Genomic DNA, 20,310 nt, shown 5'->3' on the forward strand with positions numbered 1-20,310 from the left:
GAAAAAAAAAAAAAAAAAAAAAAAAAGGAAAATCTGCTTTTGAGTTGTCATCCCAAACTATAATTAACCAACAATTATTTTGTTATGATTTCTTGCCATGTTTGCTGAGATAAAATAATTAAATAGCAAAATTGACCACTGTTTATAGACTCAATTGTAAATAGAATGATAATGCAACAAATAAATTGTTCTGTAAGTAGACAATGTCTAAGATCTCTTTGTTTTTTACTATAACAGCAAAAAGTGAACTGGATACTAATTTTGTTGGTTGCTTGGGGTGGATATGGTATGGTAATGGCTGTTACACTTCATGTAATATTTCCGCAAGCTAATTTGAACTATTAGGAAAAATGTTTACAAGTGATATATTTTGAGGATGTATTAATTGATTAACCTTTTCAATTTGGCGTATGATATGGGCTGCATCTTTTTACATCTGCGTAGTTGGATTTAACTATCCAGAGCAGGCCTCATATGTATGCTTATTAGATAACATACCTCTAAATTCTAATAGAGGTTGTCTCTACTATGAAGGAACGATGTAAGAATTCCTACTCCTATGCTTTAGATACGCTATCTGCCAAATTTGGACTTGATTAGGATCGCTTTTGTATTGACAGATGTGGCTCACTGGTGTGGTCTTGATATGTGAATCTCTATCCTGGAAATCAGTTTTAGTTGTATGTATGTCAGTTACCATGCAACTCCAAAATGTAACTTTAGCTTGGTTCTGCTTGCAGCTTATGGAGAACCTAATCCCAGTTGTAGAGAAGCGAAGGCCTCCAAGAGTTCTGCGGAGAGTGCATTCCATGGAATGGTAGGTGCTTTCTAGCTATGACTCATAATAAAGGTAGATGAAGCTAGTTCTTGCCTGCTGTGGCCTGTTAGTAATGTCGCGAGCTGACATTCTGGCATGGTCTGGTTGGTGATATTTATCTGATAGTCAACAACAGATGAAGTAGTCTTTGATGTTCATTTGTAAAGGAAAAAGCTGAATCAGGCAGTTGAAACTTTTGAGTCAAAACAGAACTCTGACGGATATGGTGATGCTGAGGGCGGTGGTCAGATACATAGTTAAATTTGCATATTGCACAGCTAGGTCTTGTAGATGTCATGCTTCTATATTGATATATAGTTTACCCCCACATGCCAGAGAAAGGCGTCTCAATAGTGCTAATTGACATCAATATTACATAATGACATTCAAATATTTGTTATGTAATCTTATTTAGCAAACTTGTAGCTCCTATCTAAAAGAGAAGGATGACTTGATGCAATTAGGAATTAGTTCCTCCCTTGCAATTTACTCTGCATCTATCACAGTTGCTTAGAGTAGTAGAATAAACTCCTGCATTCTTTTGCATATAATTGAAGTGTGAGAAGTTAGGCAAGGGATGACAAATGGAGGGAAAAGGACTATCTCCTACACTATTTCCATCCTCAGGAGGATTCTGATAGAAAATTGATGTTATGGACACATACTGTTTGCTAATTTGGCTGTTTTTGCATGTGGGTGCACATTTTAATAAAAACTATTGAAGACGTTATTCCTGTCGCATCTTTATAGCATTCAATATATGTAATCCACGTGGAGAAAAATTATATTATCTATTTATTTTTATAAAATATTATATACGTGACTTGTATACATTAAACGGCGCAAAAAAGAATAAGGGATTTATGTTCAAATCATACACAAAGGTTGATATTTGTTAATCAGAAAAATTGCAAATTGTTAGTAGATATTACTATTAGACTAATTATTCATTAGTTATTGATAGTGGTGTTACACTTTAATAAATGCTAGAAAATGTGTTTGAATTTTGTGGGCGTTGATGAATAAGTTAGGTGGTAGACATGTTTATGCATTCTCTTGATTCAAATTTGTCCAGCCTGTTTACACCCCAAGAATGGTGGCCGAGCCAACAGAGCTATCTAATATTTAATAGCAGCAGCCCATCTTATTGCCCCACGAACGAACGCCTTCTTCCAATCAAATAAAGATTAGCCACACAAAATAAATAAATAAAAATTGTTCTGTAATAATTGACAGGAGAACATCATGTGCAGCTAACATTTTTCTTGATATTGTTCTTCTATTCTCTATGTATCTTCTCAACCATAATTCTTAATCCCTACTACATTACTTTTGCTCACCAAATTAAGAAATACAGCTACTGCCGAGAAATGACTCAGAATTGGTAGTTTACTTCAGTTTCAGTGCCAGATTTTTGCCAGGAATAATCTCACTGGATTCTGAGGCCAATCATTGAAACCCATGTAAACAAACCTGCAAAATAAACAAACATGTATGTTCTTAAAATAATCAAGAAACACTTGCATTAATAATTAACTGCATATCCCAGATACTTATCAACTATTGGAACAACAAAGCGACAAGCCTCCCACCATGATTTCAGACAAATACAGCTATGCGACATACAGCCAGATAAGCAGAGATCGGATATGTTGAAAACTAAGGTCAATGTGAGCAATCATTTGAAAATACAACCCAGAAAAGTAGGAGATTGTCAACTAAGAAGCTGTTCGGACAGGAAACAAGTCGACTACCGTATATCCTCAGTTACATTCAATGTCCATGAGTACAGATAATCATGTCACAATACCAAGAACAGCTATAAATTTTGATGCACATGTGCGGTTGAGCAAATATTGCTCCGCCAAGTCAAGCATTAGCAACTATTCAATAAAACCATGCATTGCTAGCTGCACGACTCAAACCGTTTGACAGCAGAAAGAACGCAAAATAGTCTACGTCCCTGCTCTTTATATACAATGTACATGCATGTAATCAAGAAAAGGCACCCACAACGCACACAGAATTAGGGAACAAGGTAGCTGGAAAATCCAATCAAAAAGAAAAATCTCGATAATCTGTTGACTCAAAGAAGTACATACTGTTTGAAAGGGCATACTGTTAAGACTTAAATCTTTAACAAGAATGAAAAATCAAAGGCTGAGCGGGTACTGAAGTCTAGAAGCAGGAAGATACAACAGACACCAAGTCATTTTTACAAGAAAGTATATTGATAAGTACAAAATCTACCTGATAAATATATTACTGTTGGCAACAATCTGACTGCTTCCCTTCAATTAAGCTGGTAAAAACTAATATGATAAAATATTTGCAATTTTTTCTTCCTTCCCACACCGCTTCGTTATGGTTCAGTAGCCTTGCCTAGTAAATCAAGACCCTCAGTGCGGCAACTCATAACCTTCCTGAATGTATCCCGCAACTTCCGTTCTAGTGGATCCAGTCCAGTCTTGAAAGCTTGACAAACTACCGACAACTCCTCTACATTCTCTCTTAGTTCTTCCTTCAGTTCCTCCGACAGTGGGAACTGAGCCGCATCTACCAAGTCAGTCATCTGATGCACACACTTCTCTATTTCATATATTTCCTTTAATAATCCACTGGAATTACGTCGATCTCTCTTCTTGGATTCATCCATTATCCGACTATGAAGCAAAAAGAATGGTGAAGTCCATGGGAATTGACGAGGGATTGCAAAATGAATTTGAACACCTCGATCTTGACAGGGGATTGCAGCAACAAGAACCCATAAAACAAACATGACAATAAAGCTCATCGAAAAGATGAGCATAGCCAGACCATTAGTGGCTGTCACTTCATTTGCACGAGGTGAAAGCAAATTGTTGGCAAAAGACTGGAGCTGCTTAGAAGCTGACCAAGTATGTGATACACTCCAAGATAGTGATCTAGAGTGCCCTGATGGACCACGATGGTGATCCTTGCCTTTACGACCAAAAGACCGGTTTCTATGTGAAAATACAGAACCAGTATCTTTGTCATCTAGCATCAGAAGTGCCAAATCCATCAAGGCTTTTCTTGCTCGACGCAACTGACCTTCGCCAATCATCTTCGAGTTAGAATCAAGAGCGCACACTATTATCTCTAAGTGTTTCTGCCACAGACGAACTGTCTCAAGACCATCACGAGTTGCATTAAAGATATCCATTGCCTTAATGGCCCGATCAAAGTATTCAGTAGCAAACTTATCTGCTGGTGGTTTTGAAAGCAGCACTTTATTTTTACAAAGAATGGCTCTGAAATCCTCTTGACAGCCAGTAAATGCATCTAACAGCTTTTGTATCCAAGAAACGGAGAGGAAGTCATCAGCTTTAGCCAGTGAAAGCTCATGAAACCGGGCAAAGACTTGTCTTTGAAATAATTCCAGGTCCTGCATATTTGGATCATGGCTCATTTCCGTATGAACCTGATCGCTTCTAATGGTCAAGATAGACCGACGAAACGAAGCAAACGGCATAGTGGATCCATGACTGTCTGAGGAAGGCATTCTTCAAAGTATAACAGATCTCTTCAAAATCCTGGAATAAACTTGAGTTAGAAAATCCATACATCAGCTGAAACCCAATTAACGACCCCAAATCAACAAACGATAACGTGGAAATCTCCAAAACATACTCAACAAAATCCGAATAGCGCATGTTGAAATCTCCAAATAACTTTATGCAAAATTTTACACGACCCCTTGAGAATTCACAAAACACATTTCAAGGACCGAACGCTCTCAACCAATTTCATCAACCAACCACAACCCAGAAACCATAGTTTTTCAAACACCAATCAAGAACACCTGACACACAAACACACACCCCACAGAACCAACCAAATATCAACATTCTGACAAACAAGATCAAGACTCCCGAAAATTCACGTTACAACTCTGTTCAAGCGGATTAATGAATCAATGAAAAGCCCAAAAATTCACTTAAAATTTTCCAAACAAGACGCAAAACCCAGATCAAGAATAGCCACAAAAACAGATCTTTAACAAAGCCCGCGTAAGTATCAAGACAACATGCTCTCACCCCAGGCGAAAAGCAAAATTCAAATAAGCAAAATGGGATTTCACAGAATTTCATAAGAAAACACACACACACACACACACACACACCAAATCACTGAACAAAAAGACGTACCTCGATGTGTTACGCGTACACGAATGCCAACATCAAAATTCCTCGAGACCCAGAAAACAAAAAATTTCAAAGCCAAAGGGAAATTGAAACCCTAGCGAAGGACACGAAGCCCCCCGCCCTTTGGCTGAGAAAGAAAAAAAAAAAAGGAAAAATTTGGAATGCTCACAAATGAAGAACTGTGTAGACGAAGAAACGTTTATATAAATACTCTCTCATTACAGTGAAAATTTGCAACAATTCCCAAAAAAAAAATAAATAAATAAAATTACAAAAATGACAAGTGGATAATTTTACTTGGTTCACATAATAATTCAACAAAATCAAATAATTCCTCATATTTTTAAATATAAATATAATAACAAAATATTCTTAATTTTCTTTACAAGAAAAATTAATCGATTTAATTATTTTTAATATATATGGGATTTATTATTATTTGTTTTATCTACACTTATTTTTTAAATAAATTTGAAAATTAAAAAAATATAACCTAAATTACATGAATATTTCCCCTCTGTCCCCCTTGCAAAGCACATTTTACTAAAAAAAAATTAAAAATGATTTTATTTCTTAGTCATTCCATTTATTGTGCATTTATTACACCACAATAATACATTACTCCGAAAAAAAATATATTTTTATATAAAAATATATATTTTTTGAAAAAGACGATAATCCAAAACTTGAGGAGAAAAAAAAAACAATTTCAAAATCTACGCAAAATCACGAATAATTATTTAAAAATAAAACAAAAGAAGTACATAAAACATAAAAATAATTTCAAAACATACATGAAATAAGAATAAATAATTTCTAATTGGCGAACGAAAATATCGTTCCTTATTTCAAATAACATATTTTTACGTAATATATTATTCTTCCATATTTTTCAATTCGTCGATAAATTATTTTTTAATTTAATCCGAACGAAAATATCGATATTTTCCTTATTTCAAATAACATATTTTTACGTAATATATTATTCTTCCATATTTTTCAATTCGTCGATAAATTATTTTTTAATCCAAATATAGTATAAGAGGATGCTTTTGTCGTCCACTTTTATTCATTTGAATTTCTATTAATAAAATTTAAAAAAATAATTAAATCAGATTGATATTTGATGTGGGCAGATAATAATATTATTATATATTTATGTCATGTAATTAATTAATTTGTCAGCACGTTAGCAATCAGTACCAACCAACATCTCACTTCTTTGGGATATGGACAAAAATTTATTTTTTTCTTTTTCTTTTTTTAAATATATATAATAAATAAATAAAATAAATAATAACACGTGATAATGCTTTGGAGAATTCAATGCAAGCGACAACACATTATCCTTTAATTATGGCCAACAAAAATTGTTATAAGTATTTTATTGAAATATTTTCCCAATCAAACTATTATAGTATTAATGCAAGAACTCAAATAATAATACAAAAATATCATTTATTATATATATATATATATATTCGGGTAAATTACATTGACACCTCCTGATATTAGGCTAAACTGCACAAATACTCGATACATTTTGCAAATTACGGCTATGTCCCCTATTCAAAAACGAAAGTTATACGAACGCTCTCCTGAAAAATATTACATTATCACTCATCAGGGGATGTAGCTATAGTTTTTATGAAAGACATGAGGTGTTTGTGTATTTAGCCTAATTTATGAGGGTATTAATGTAATTTATTCTATATGTTACGTGATTATAATTTTTATTTTATCATGTTAATGGCGTTCTTAATTTTATTAATGTTTTAGGGTTATTATTATAGACCAAATTGACTATACATGAGTAATTATATATAATTAGTGACACGTATAGAAAGATAATTTTGTGATAATAAATATCTCTATTGTTGTAATTGTACTGTCATTAAGTTATTACTTTAAATACGTTGCTGAATATAACGACGATTTAGATACAATTCTTTCGACAGTTAAATATTTTGAAAAATTACTATTGTGACAAGAAAAAAATATTATCGTTGAATATCTTGGTTAGTGATAATTTTAATATTATGACGGCTTATTTTCTTGAATGTTGTTTCTTATATGGTGATCAAATAATTCAAATATATATGTATTTAAACATATGGACCTATATTAATTAATTCATGATGGCATAATTCAAGAATTGTGCATTGAACTTACCTTCCTCTATTATGAACATACAATAATGCTGCAAAATCCAAAAAAAAAAAAAAAAAAAAACTCTATTTATCCATCTTGAGATAAAGTAAAATTCCAAAAATGGGGCAGCAGGTGGGTGGTAGTGATGTGCACAACCATATAATATTACTAGTAAAAGAATAATGTGATGTATGGGCAGAATAGGCAATTAATAAGAAATACTTGTAAATAAATAAATTAATAGGTGGGCAACATAAATATTGATGGACATTGGGCAGTCACCCTCTACCTCTAACTCTGACTATACCCCACAATCACATTCTTCCATGTTCTTCTTTCTCTTTTCAATTATTGACATCTTCCACATTTCTAATTTTTAACCTAAAATTGAATTCCCCCACAATTGATTATTCTTTTATAACCTTTTTTCTTCTAAATTGCCAATGATGTGGGGTACATCTTATAAAAGTCGTATCAAGATTTCTCCGTAATTTAATTACAATTTTTAGATAAATTTTGGATTGATTTTGTTAATTTAATGTCTGTACGACCCGATCTTGATAAATACTAAAGTCTTATATGTAATTCATTGTGTCTATTCAATTATTTGGTGTCTATGGTTCAAGTAAAATTATATAATTAGTGAAAAACTATACATAATCGTCTCCTCCATGCAACTTTTTCTTACGACCTACTCGACGTGAGCTAATTGATATTTTCCCAATGTAGTTTTGACGGATGATTACAAATATCTGTTCAAAATTACCCTCTTGTAGTTTTAGGTTATTTATAATTTTTTCAAAAAATAAAAAGAATAATTATAATTATAACAAACTCGCTATAATTTATATTCTAAATATAATAAAATTTGAAACCAAATGCATGTGAGTTGAAGAGATCTCTCAACCCAATGACAAGAAAGAAAATATGAGGCAAAAACTAGGAAATTGAAGAAAACCAGAAATCCAATAGTTTGTTGTTTGAACCCAAAGAAATTGTGATGAGAGTTGTACAGCAGAACTAACAACTCAATCTTTACTAGACAAGAATATGAAGATATACAATGTAAAAAACTACAGGCAACTGAGTTCCTATCTTATGTAGTTCAGTTAGACAGCAAGTCAGCAGTTCTTGTCTCTATTCACATGCCAATTTGGTGTCAAAGCTGCTCAAGCAGATTGCGAATGCCTGAAAGGCCGAAAGAGGGTATCGATAGTCCATCGTGAACATGTCTTTGCCAACCTTACCGAATTGGAGAATGACTTTGTCATGGTCTGACTGAGTTGTTGGTTGAGATGTCGTCGGCTGCGACGGTGTTGGAGCGCTAGGGGCAGGGGGTTGGTTGGCGGCGATCAGCTGGAAGTTCTTGACGGATGCAACTGTCACCCGTCCTCGGAAGTTCAGGCACCAGCACTGTAACTGTTCGTGCCATCGAGGGGCCTTGTTCTTGAGAACCAACGGCCTTGTTTTAGTGTCGCCCTCTCCGTCTTCGTTTGACAGCCCGATAATGTCAGAAAATCTTGAGCTGCTGAATTCGGTGGAGCGATCAAGAGACTTGGAGAAGGAGATGCTCCGGAATGAGTCTTCGAGGGATCTTGGGATGAGTTCCGGTTGTCCAGGCACCACTCCACCGGGTTCGAGCGATGAGGTGGGGATTGAGCGCATAACACAATGCATCCTCCGAGGGCCCCGTGTCCCGAGCACATTGAGCTCGTATGTGATCTGGGCTATGTTATAACTCCCGGTTGGTACCTTTGGAGAGACTTTCTTGGAATAGAATCTCCGGCTTGTTCTCCCAGGAGGTGGGATGTGCGAACATGTATGTGGAGGTTGTGTGTCGTATACTATAAATTTTGTTCCGAGAAAGTTCGATCTGCAACAAGCAAAAGAAAGTAGTTGAGAGGTGGCTGAATTTCAGAATGTATAGCAGCAGACTGAAACTTATCCACCAACATGGCCGACATTCACATATACTACGGAAAGCTCTAGTTGTATTTCGAAAACATGTACCTATTACACGGCATATATATATGCAAAAGGTTACACACATTGAGCGAGAGAAATGAGTTATTTCAGAGGTTAAATTCCATTACATGAACTTTGTATAAATTCCCATCAGCACAATAATTGTCGTTGTCAAGACACATTAAAGAGACAGGAGGTTTTATCAACTAAAAGTCTGAGGGAAATCAAACAAGTTCCATGAAGACGACTCGTAGGTAAGTTAAGATGCACAAGAAATTGAATACTTGGCGATAAAATCACCTCAGTTTTCCGATATATGTGCTGCTCGATCTGGAAATGTTGTCTGCATCCATTGATATAACATACTCTGTGCAAGTAGTTCTACGGGTTCTTTTTGCAGAGAGAAGAAACTTCCCATTTTCAACCAGTAATGCTGCAACATGGAATTCATATACATGAGACTTCAAATGCGAGAGTGCTGAGGGTATTAAAGCAGAAAGTAGGCAGATACATGGAAAGGTTAACAGGATGAGCGAGCATCTGACAGTGGTCACGTCGGAGGAAACATAAGGCAAATGAAGACTTAAGAACAACAAACGTAACAGCGGATGTTAAGAAACTGGAGCTGTAGACGGTCTAAACGACACTCACCAGGACTAAGACACAAAAAAAGATGGTAGGTTAAGTTAGATTTGTCCCTCTTTATGAAGCACTGAATAGTTCCATCCCGATTGCCTGGCTGTAACGGAAATAGACAGACGCCACATTAGCTTATCACAATGTAAGAACAACATCAAGTTACAGATGAAATGTTTGCAGAAAGACGGGGAATAGGTAAGTCGGATCTTGTTGAGGGAAGATACCTGCTTCAAGGAAACTGGAAAAGTGAGTTTTCCACAAAATTCTGGACTTTTAACAATTTCCTTGCACATGCTCCTCCAAGAACGGCAAACGGCAGCACATGCAACTACATGCTTCCTGGCAGGCCATGCACTCTCGCTCTCTTCCAACCTTCTAATTACATCAAAAAGTAACTCCGAAGGGAGATTAGCCCATTGACTATTCTGAATTACTAAAGACTGGTCATTCAACTCAAGAGATGAACCGTGTGATTTTCCCCTGTAATGGCCTGTCAGCCTCACATCAAAACTCCGACGTGATAAGCTCCCAAAGCTCTCTCTTATATCCCTAGCTATACTGCGGAACGACATTGAGCAAACTGAGTGGTAGCCAGGAGGCAACCCACAAAACTATATACTTGGTTTCTTGATCCTCTACGTTACAATTCTTCTCCGAATAATTTATACACCAGTTGGAATGCGAATCCGACTGCTAATAAGCAAAGGGGAAATGGTTTTCAGAAACCAAAACAAATCAAAAAGAGCAAAAGATAAAAGGGTAAAGGAGAAAAGCCGTTCATTGAGAGAAACGAAGGAAAATTTAATCGAAAAACAAAGGAAAGATGATTAAAGAGGATGAGCAGAAAGAGACAGCTTCACATGGACATCAAAGTAGAGAGAGTCACTGTACTTTAATTAGACACAGCTTTTCTAGGTTCTTAAAGTGCATTTAGTCTTCATACTTCCACTTGCAGAGGGAAAATAAAGAACAGAACAGCTAAACAAGATCTACTTTCAGCTAAGAAAACTAAACTATCCACTTGAAAATACATACACTCAATCAAAAAAGAAAAAAAGAAAGCCAAAAGTACTTCCAACAAACAGCAAAAGTATGCATTAATTTATCTATTACATAATCAGCACTTTACAAGGATTCTATCCCATTAGCTCCCCCTACAGAAACCAAACCAACCAAAAATAGTGGTAATGAAACATTGTGCTGATTTTAAGAATGTTTAGACATCCTTAAAATTGAGCTAACATAAAGAAACATATAATCATACTATTTTGAGCTCAGGATGATAGCTTGGGCCTAAAGTTCAAAAACCAAGAAACACAAAGTACAGTCTAAAGTAAAACAAACTACACAAAAATCATAATCACACACTTAAAAGGCACCCCAAGCAAGAAGAAGCAAACCTGCTAAAAGGGCTGTAAGAGAGAACAGAACTCCATATCTTCTTCAGAGATCTGCAAGAACAAGAAAATTCATGAAAAATCAGTGGTTAAATTCTTTCTCTCAAAACCCACAAACCCTTTTCTTCAACAGAGTAAATAAGAAGGAAAAAACAGATGAAAGATTGAGAGAGAATGAGAAGTCCCACAAGATAAGGTTTTTAGCTTTTCTTTGTATACCCAAAAGTTCCAAATAAAGGAACAAAGAAAGAAGAGACGAAAAACTTATAGAATGTAAAAGAGACATTGACTTGGAACACAAAAGCATCCAACTTTACCCACTAAGAAATTTAAGTTGAAGCAAATGAGATGAGAGATCTATACCTCAAGAGAAACAAAAAAGACCCAAAAGATTTTCAAAACTCCAACTCCACGGCAAGTATAACTACACATACATGTATATTTTCCAACCCCAAAATTTAGCCAACTTTTCAGACAAAGAAGAAACAGATCAAGAAAAAGAAGAAGTGGGTCAGACCTAATACACACACATACACATATATATACACACACAGTGTATATATCAGCTTCTTTTTCACACACTAACACACACAGACAGAAAGAAAAAGGGTCTGATCCGAACTCTAAGATGGGCTTAAATCTAGCTCAAGAACCAGGTAAAAAGGAAGAAGAAGATGAAGAAAAAGGGTATGATATGAATAAAATACTACATTATTACTAGTTATATATAGTGGAAAAGAAGAAAACAATTATATAGATGAAAAAGTCTACGAATACTTTATTGTACTACTCTTTTTTCTTGTTTCCAAGAACTACTTTACTATTGTATGTGTGTGTGTGGGGTTAGGTTCTGGGGAAGAATTATGAGGCTCGTTATGTATTAGTCACGTAGTACAGAGCAACCACTAACACATGGATTTTTTTACTTTTTTTTCATTTTTCTTTCAAAATTTTAAGTTTAAAAGAGGTCTTATAACTTGGATTATGAGAGGTTTTGACCATGTTTTAGTTGATAATTACGTTTATTTTGTGATTATAATAACACAAGCAACGAGACCTAATTTTGTGTGGCAAATAATTACACTGTCTAAAAGAAAACAACTCAATATCAGCAGCATCCATTGTGAACAACAATTTCAAGATCTAAAATCTATTTTCTTAAACACTCTTGGAGTGTTGTGTTTGACCCCAATCAACCGTTCAAACTCGAAAAACACGGTTACCTAACGTATTCAAGAAGACGACGTGATGAACCATTCGTTGTTCTAGCGATAAGTGAGTTGAATTTTAAGATATATTTTTTATTAATGAACAACGATTTAAAATTTTAGAATTGCACTTGTTGTGAACAATAAGAGGGTTTAATTCTTTTCGCTCCTTATCTGAACAAATCCCACATCCAATATAAGTACTTTGTTCTAAACTTAGAAGGGAAACTTTTTTTCATGTCCCAAATTGATCTAAGTATTAATAATATTAATTTTTACTTAAAAATATTTAAAAATAGGTGATACGTATAAAAAAGGGTTTACAATAGGTTCTTTTGATGTTGATATAATTACGAATACTCTTTTATTATTTGAGAAATTATAAATACTCGTCAAATGAAAAATAATTATGCATCCCCTAAATGGTGAAGTACAAATAACTACTTACCTTTACTTTTAACTTTTTTCTTGGGTAAAAACATTTGAAGAAAACATAAAAGAAAAGAAATTAAGAATGAGTAAAGTAAATAATTCATAGAGCATATTAGTCCATAAAAATATTTTAAAAATTTTAAAAAATTATATAAAACTACAATTTATAATCCAAAAAGAACATTTTGACAGTTCGCCATAAAAATTGAATATAAACTTATCGGAAATTAATAAAATGGAATCATTATTAGACGATCATTAAATTTAAAAAAATATTTATAATTTTTTAAATAATATGAATATACTTAGAATTACGTTAAAAAAACATAAATAGTTGTAATTATCATGCTTTAATACTCTTTTTCTTGCCCCTCTTTTCTCTTTACTAGGCTGCATTTGAAGTCCACAAAGCAGTTGACCGCTTTAATTAATAAGCTGCTCCAAGCACCCCAAATTTGGGTTGGTCTCTTCTTTTACTTGGACTATATATATTCTATAAATCATAATCACTATACCAATAATTGGATGTGATTATTAGAATTTTGACCAATTTGTTTCTGACCTTAACCTATTCATATTAGTCTTAATATAGGTAGCATTGCTATCCTACTCAGTTTTTGCTGGACTGATGAGATTTTAGGGCTTATAAGTTACTAAATTTTATTATTTGTAATACGCGTGTTTTTATTATCAGTCTCGAAATAATGGGCTTGTGAAGAACACATGACCTCGTTCCTACATGGCACCAAATAATGTGTCTTGCCACTCTAAATGATGTGGCGTGTGAAATGGTATGTATTTTGTTGCGTGAGGAGATGCTTTGACTTCGTGAAGTTGTATCCTGAAAAAGCAGTTCTGCTGGTGTGAGATTGCTCTAGGGATTATAAACTGCTCAATCTCATTGTCTGCAAATCAATGTAGGATGCGTGCCTATATTATCATTCTCCAAATGGGGGCTCAGGAGGGACACATGGTCTCGTTCCCACTAATAATGTCAAATGACATGACTTGCAATTCGATCGATGTCCCATTTTTATAAGATATCGGCCGTTTTGATTTCCTATGAACTTCACGAAATTTGTCTAGAAAAGACACCTCACCGAAAAAAAGAGATATTAAAATTTATATACCGCTCAAATTCCTCATTTGCAATGGCTATGAAATGATGTGCCTACATCACTAAAGTATGAAACTAGATCTTTTAATATTTTGATTAACTTAGGATATTGATTTTGTATTCTTAGTAATATTAGACGTTACGAAATATCTCGAGTTTTAACATTTATTCGTATTGCTTCATATTTCTTAATAGAATTTTGTTTTTGGAAATTAATTATATATATATATATATGAATCAGTATAAGTGGAATGAGAGTGTATTGTCTGATGAACAAGAGTTGGATGCATTAGATGTTGAAACGTAGTACAATAAGTGTCAAGATGACTTAATTATATTACCTAATTTAGGTGCTCATCAGCTTTGAATTATTTGCCATGAAATCACATTCCACTCAGAAAATGCCCAACTCTGAATCAGTGACGCGTTTGGGGTCAACAATTCCCACGGTTATGGACTTATGATTAATTCTTTCTCCAGAAAGAAACAAAGCCAAATTGAGCGGTGGCCGCGTGGTGGTGCGCACAGCACCGGAGGTAAATAATTGATTCTCCAAACAGGCCCTGCTTTTACCATCCTGTGACAGTGCGACCGTGAAATTTAAAGACCGTCGCGCTTTTACTTTTATTTTTACGGTGGAAATAAATTATAAGTTAAGCAATAATAAAAATTGTAGGTATTTCAAAATAAATATAAAAAAATAAAAAAAATTAAAGTTGGTGTATTGAGGAAACGACTTTAAAAAATTGATAGAGAGCTGTTTATAACTTTTTATTTAAATTGATTTAATTTAAATAATTTAAAAGGTAAATTACAACAATCTGTGCTGAGATTTGGTGTAATTACGACGAATGCCCCTTGTTGTTTGAAAAATTACAATACTCCCTATTTTAATAGCCGTCTAATAATTAGCCAAATTCATTAGGTTTTCATCTATTTTTTTGGTGATCTGACCAAAATGCCCTTGTGGATTAAAGATTATAATTTTATTTATTTTTAAAAACTTTCTAATTTTTGTTATGAACTAAGTGGATAATTTTTTTTCATCCACTCCGTTCATTTTTTTTTGCAAACTTTAATATTTTTAAAAATAATAGAAAAATGCAGTAAGGGCAAAATTGACAATTTCATACCTCCATCCAAGAATTACACAATTTCGTCAAACATCAGGAGGGTATCTTTAATTTTTCAAGTAATGAAAAATATTTGAAATTATGTCAAATCAGAGAGTTGGTTGTAATTTTTTTCTAATTTTAAAGTAAAAGTTATAAAGCAACAACATTGTTTTTAGCTTATTTTCAATAATAAGATGATAAACATTTATTTTACACCTCTATAAAAAAATCGGCTTAGTTGTCAGCATGTCGAATTCTATTAATAAGGTGACATATATATTTTTTTTAATATTTTTATTTATATATTATGAATTTGAATTTTATGTAATGTATATAAATTTTGTAAATTATGTGGTTGTATTATAAGCTGATTATTATTATTGTTAACGTTTGGCTAAACTTGTAAGCTTCTCAAAATATCGTAAAAAATATTTGGGAATTTATAAGCTTTAAAAAATTGTTTGGCAAATTTTTTTTAAAAATCTTATAAGATCTTCAAGGATTTTATTGCTATTTAATTTTTCTTAGTTTGGAAAAAGAAAGAATGCTTTATTATTTAATAGTCAGTTTTTATAGTTAAACAAAAATAAAATTGCTATTGATATTATATTTAATGAAAAATATACATTCTAGACATTATAAATTATACGACTAAAAATGATCTTAAATTAACACATAAAATATCTATTATATATATATGTTAATATTCGACTAACATGAAGTACATATATATTATTTTTAATCAAAAGTTTAGGAAATAATCATTTTTTTATATAAAAAAATTATCTGTTAAAAAATTTTATTCGAAGTTAAACTAATATTTATTATTTATGAAAGTATTTTAAAAAATTTAAAAATAAAATATGTTAATGAATAACAACTTTTTTTTTTTATTTTAATACTTATAATTTTATTTTTAGTTATTTTACCAATAGAAAACATTTTATAAATTTTAAAATCTTATTTTGTCCAAACGTTTTAGAAATTTATTTTTAAAATAAGATTTAAAAGATGTAAGAGCTAATAAGATGCGCTAAAAAAATTTAGCCAAACATCTTCTTAGTTTGTATTAGGGATAATTACACTCCCCTTCCTTGAGGTTTTGATATAATCGTACGTAAACTCTCTGTAGTTTGGGATATTACATCTAACACATTTGATGTTTGCTTCCATCTAACAAATAAATCCCTCTATTGGTCAAAATTTATCGAATTTACTGTTTTTAATTAAAGAAATAGAAAAAATTCTATATTAATCCACGATTAGCTTAGTAATCTGAAGAAAATTGTTTGACCTACAATAAGTCGATAATTAGTCAATCGAGAATAAATATCAATTTTTATTCAATTTTTTTTATTAATATCAGCAAATTCAATGAGTTATGACTAACGAAAGAACTTATTTGTTAGATGAAAGCAAACTTTAAGGATGTTAGATGTGATTCTCCGAACCATAATCAGTGTATCTGTAATTATACAAAAATTTAAGGGAAGAGAGTATAATTATCTCTTCTTATTATTCCAAAAAAAAAAAAGGGACACGTGTCTGGAGAAGGTCCGTACGATGGCAATGCAAGAAAGTTTTGTGAAGAGAAGCCCTGTCTAATCATTTCCTCCACATGCTACCTACTATTATAATCAACTGTCATAATTTTTGTCTGTCCTTACATTGTTTTTATAATGTATTTTTCAATATTTTAAAAAAATATTATTTAATATAAAAATAATATTCAAAATTACAACATCAAATTATTTAAAATTAAAATTGCATAATAACTATATTTAAGTACCAAAATTGTAATTATCCTTCTTAAAAAGCACAAAAACATATACATCAGGAGATATTTATTTGTTTATTTCTATGGTCCAGTTGTGGATTGGGACTTTGTGTGGGCCTGATTTAGAAGGCCCATATTTGAAGGCCCGTGTGAGACTTAAAGTCTACAATATTACACCTAACAAAGAGTTTGATATCTATTCATAAGTGGGATAATTACATTTACGTTCCCTGATTTATGAACTGTTTGCACAAATCATCATTTTTTTTATATAATTATAAAAATTATTTTTGATAATTAAAAAATAAGGGTAGTTTGTGCAATAGTATTGATATTTTTGGAAATTGTATGTTAAGTAATATTTCAAAAACTAGAAATGATTTGTGTAAATAAATAATAGGTTGGGGTGTAAATGCAATTAAATCCCTTCATAAATTACTTTTATCTTTCAAATGTGGGTACTTTCAAAACATAGTTTTCAACCATTCATATATATGATGCTACTACTATTGATTACTATATTGAGAATAATTTATGTGCATATACTATTGTTGAAGTCGAGGTCTTCTTATTTTCTCGCTCACATTTTGCATTGACTTATTTTGCGCCTCATTATTATCACTACCAGAATTAATGTCCAACTGACTTGATGTTGTTGCACAACTAGACTCCACATTATCACGATATGCACTAAACGATGGAAATAGGCCTTGTGAAATATTGTATTCTAGTGCATATGGTTGATCAATGCCAAGACCAAGGTCAAGATGTACTTGTGAAGAATAATCTTGTGTTTCGATTGACATATATGGAGCCAATTGAAACCAATCATTTTGAGGCGGTTGAGGCATGTAGTAATTTTGAAACGGTTAGGGCACATAATAATCCTTAGATGTATACTGTAGAAGGAGGACCAGCTATATCCACCCCAATATAGTGATGTTCAACTGAACCAATAAACATTCGGATAAAACTTCTTCTTTGCCCGTGGGATATTGTGGGAGCAACATCAGATGACGAAGCAATTTGTTGTGGCTTATGAGTTGCGACTTCTTTGATAAAATGTATCCCGTGTTCGAATGTGTCCACCAATTGACTATACCCTTTAATATTTAGTGGTCTAGATTGACACAAAACTTCAATGGTATTCATTTCTTCTGCCTGAAGATTGTAGAAAAATAATGAATATTGTGCTGTAAAAAAATATTTAAAATAAAATATGCGGTATTATATAACAACGTACCACAACTTGCAATAACCTCTTTCTGTTTCTCTTCTATTGGAAATGAGTGGCCTTTGTACAATCGTGCCATGCATATCGTCTTTGCCATATAGTGATGTATTGTATGTACTGCAGGTGCCAATCTGTGCCCGTATGATTTTTTAGGGAGATCTGATGTAGGCTCATGTTCCGAGTATCCGTCGTTTTTGGAATATTTTGTCTCATCCCGAATATTATAGGGATGATGCATTTCAACTATTGCATAGAATACTAAGGAACATGATGATTTCCACCGCTGGGGTTTAAAATTAGGGGGGCAAGCCATCAATTCAAATTACATCTACTCCTAACTTACAAGGATGAGGAATTGTCTACCTCATGCATTAAACCATGAATGACATGAGGAGTCTTTTATGGAGCAGGCACGCGTTGTATTGATCGAGTAAGAGAATGGAAAAAGGATGGTGAAATGATCCAGATGACTTACAACAGAATCTGAATCACTTGTTAAGCCAGATTGTTATCATCTTGCTCCACCACATCATTCACTTGATAAGCCAGATTCTTAACTAAAATGAAAAAGGCCAATATCTCTTAAAAACTATCAGAACTGGAATCAGACAATACAAGGTGTCAGAAAACATATATCCCCTATTACATGTCTTTGGATAAATGATATCACTCTAGATAGAATATGGCTACTTAAATTAGATTACCAACATTCTTTTCAGCGTATAATATTTTTTTCATACATACTTCATAGGTCATGAGATTCACAAGAGAGGCAAAAGCTTGTTACCTTGTACATTCTTCACCCAATCTAATGCTAGTGTTCCACCCAATCTGTCTGCATACTTCATTCAATTAGTACTACTTTCTGCAACATCAACAAGGGACCATAGCAAATTGCCTGATCCAACGCTCCAAATTTCGACAAGTCCATATACTCAAAAGTACCAACTCACTTTCTAAAATCCATTTCAGAGTTCAAGAAACTGAAAAGAAAGAAATCAAACTTCACCTTCTATAACTGACAACAGGCGAATTCCCCAAAAAATGCAAAAATACGGTCTGAAGATGCGGACTACGTACCCATGGAGTTGATAAATACCTATTGCCGACAGCACAGGAAGCAAGAAAAATATAAGCAAAAACACGAGAAACCCATCAAACAAAACATCCAGCAACACTGAACTAAATACACGACTTTCGACGAGTCCCATACCTGCCATGAAGAACTCTACACTTTGTGACAACATCGCGGTAGAGTTGAGAGGATGGATGGAAAGTCAAAACAACTTTCTGTCCCCTCAATCCGGTGAATAAATCTTGCAGGATATGAATTTCAAGAAAATTATACAGAAATGTTGGTATATATGTGGCCCATGACCCAAACTATCGGTAGGCCCATTAGCTCGGCCCACTAAAACTTTGGCCCATTCGGATGGCCCTCACCCGACCCAGAACCCGACCCTCTTGACCCGACCCAGGTAACACTACTTATCTAACCCTAAGTCAACTCTCTCTCTCATTTCACCCCTCTGCGCCGCTGCCAATGAGAAATCTCCCTCTCTCTCTTCTTGCTGCCTTCTATGGCGGATTCTTGTTACCTTTTCCACCACCGTTAATGGTGGTGGCTTTCCTTAGCCAAACCAATGGCTAAAGGAAAGCCACCCCAAAACCCTCTTGTCCAACGGCTCCATTTCTCCAAATAAATAGGGGCCTTTGTACTCGGGTGGGAGAGAGAGAGAAAAAACCGAGCACTCCTCTGTGAAATACTTCCACCCTTCCGGTTCTGTGTGAACGGCTGTGAGGTGGGTTTCCTGTTCTTGTTCTGTGTGAACGGCTGTGAGGTGGGATAGGAGACAAACTAGAATACCCTCAAAACTTAGGGACTTCCACACTAGCCTTAATACTGAGCTAGGAGAACCCTCTAGTGTTGAAGAAGCCTTAAAATCCGAAAAATGGCTTGCTTATTCACTTATTTATTTACTTTGTGTATCGTTCATTATATTTGTAATCTCGGTTTGTAATTTTAAAGGAGTTTCGTACTCTACTCCAAGTGTAATAGTTGGTTAGGCTTTGTGGAAAAACAGATACCACCGTGGGTTTCGTACCCAACAGTGGTATCAGAGCACTGTTCCGATCCTCTCCGCGCCGTGGTGGTGGTAACCCGCTTAAACCCCTCCTCTATTTACTGTTTTTCCTTTACTTTTCAGCACTATATATCTGTTCGAATAACCGAGGTGCTTATCCCCCTAACTACCCTCCTGGCCGGACCCCTGAGGTCGTCGGGTATCTGGA

General features: G+C 33.8%; 3 protein-coding genes across 8 annotated transcripts in view; 1 reads left to right on the forward strand and 2 right to left on the reverse strand.

Annotated features, from left to right (window-relative positions):
- LOC105172582 (G-box-binding factor 4-like) overlaps positions 1-1,265 on the forward strand; it is a gene marked incomplete in the record, with an annotated part of 4,295 nt that extends 3,030 nt beyond the window's left edge. The window contains 1 exon segment of the mRNA XM_020697171.1: positions 741-1,265. Coding sequence (XP_020552830.1) covers positions 741-821 — 81 coding nt within the window.
- On the reverse strand, positions 2,005-5,157 carry LOC105172581. 2 transcript variants are annotated; one of them, XR_848666.2, is made up of 3 exons: positions 4,987-5,157; positions 3,068-4,371; positions 2,005-2,290 (listed from the first exon to the last, which is right to left on the reverse strand). XR_848666.2 is itself a non-coding variant. In XM_011094087.2 (2 exons), the coding sequence occupies exon 2, from the start codon at positions 4,338-4,340 to the stop codon at positions 3,180-3,182; it is 1,161 nt and encodes a 386-aa protein (XP_011092389.1). In that variant the 5' UTR covers positions 4,341-4,371; positions 4,987-5,157; the 3' UTR covers positions 2,866-3,179. The 2 variants fall into 2 exon arrangements, 1 of the variants encoding a protein (XP_011092389.1); XM_011094087.2 differs by lacking the exon at positions 2,005-2,290 and having other exon boundaries at positions 2,866-4,371.
- On the reverse strand, positions 8,082-11,887 carry LOC105172583 (tubby-like F-box protein 8). Of its 5 annotated transcripts, none has more exons than XM_011094089.2 (6): positions 11,499-11,887; positions 11,139-11,189; positions 9,963-10,428; positions 9,751-9,838; positions 9,400-9,532; positions 8,082-9,007 (listed from the first exon to the last, which is right to left on the reverse strand). In XM_011094089.2, the coding sequence occupies exons 3-6, from the start codon at positions 10,308-10,310 to the stop codon at positions 8,272-8,274; spliced, it is 1,305 nt and encodes a 434-aa protein (XP_011092391.1). In that variant the 5' UTR covers positions 10,311-10,428; positions 11,139-11,189; positions 11,499-11,887; the 3' UTR covers positions 8,082-8,271. The 5 variants fall into 5 exon arrangements, with proteins under 5 accessions (XP_011092391.1, XP_020552978.1, XP_020552980.1 ...); XM_020697319.1 differs by having other exon boundaries at positions 9,963-10,431; XM_020697321.1 differs by lacking the exon at positions 11,499-11,887 and adding an exon at positions 11,324-11,468.

Source organism: Sesamum indicum, linkage group LG10 (assembly GCF_000512975.1).
Source record: "Sesamum indicum cultivar Zhongzhi No. 13 linkage group LG10, S_indicum_v1.0, whole genome shotgun sequence".
In the NCBI taxonomy this organism is placed as follows: Eukaryota; Viridiplantae; Streptophyta; class Magnoliopsida; order Lamiales; family Pedaliaceae; genus Sesamum; species Sesamum indicum.

Coding starts and splice junctions, on each gene's coding strand:
- LOC105172581 (XM_011094087.2), bottom strand. CDS start 4,340: ATGCCTTCCTCAGACAGTCATGGATCCACTATGCCGTTTGCTTCGTTT.
- LOC105172583 (XM_011094089.2), bottom strand. CDS start 10,310: ATGTCGTTCCGCAGTATAGCTAGGGATATAAGAGAGAGCTTTGGGAGC. Junction 9,839..9,962: donor TTCCAGTTTCCTTGAAGCAG/GTATCTTCCCTC, acceptor TTTCCGTTACAG/CCAGGCAATCGGGATGGAAC. Junction 9,008..9,399: donor ACATATATCGGAAAACTGAG/GTGATTTTATCG, acceptor TGCTTGTTGCAG/ATCGAACTTTCTCGGAACAA.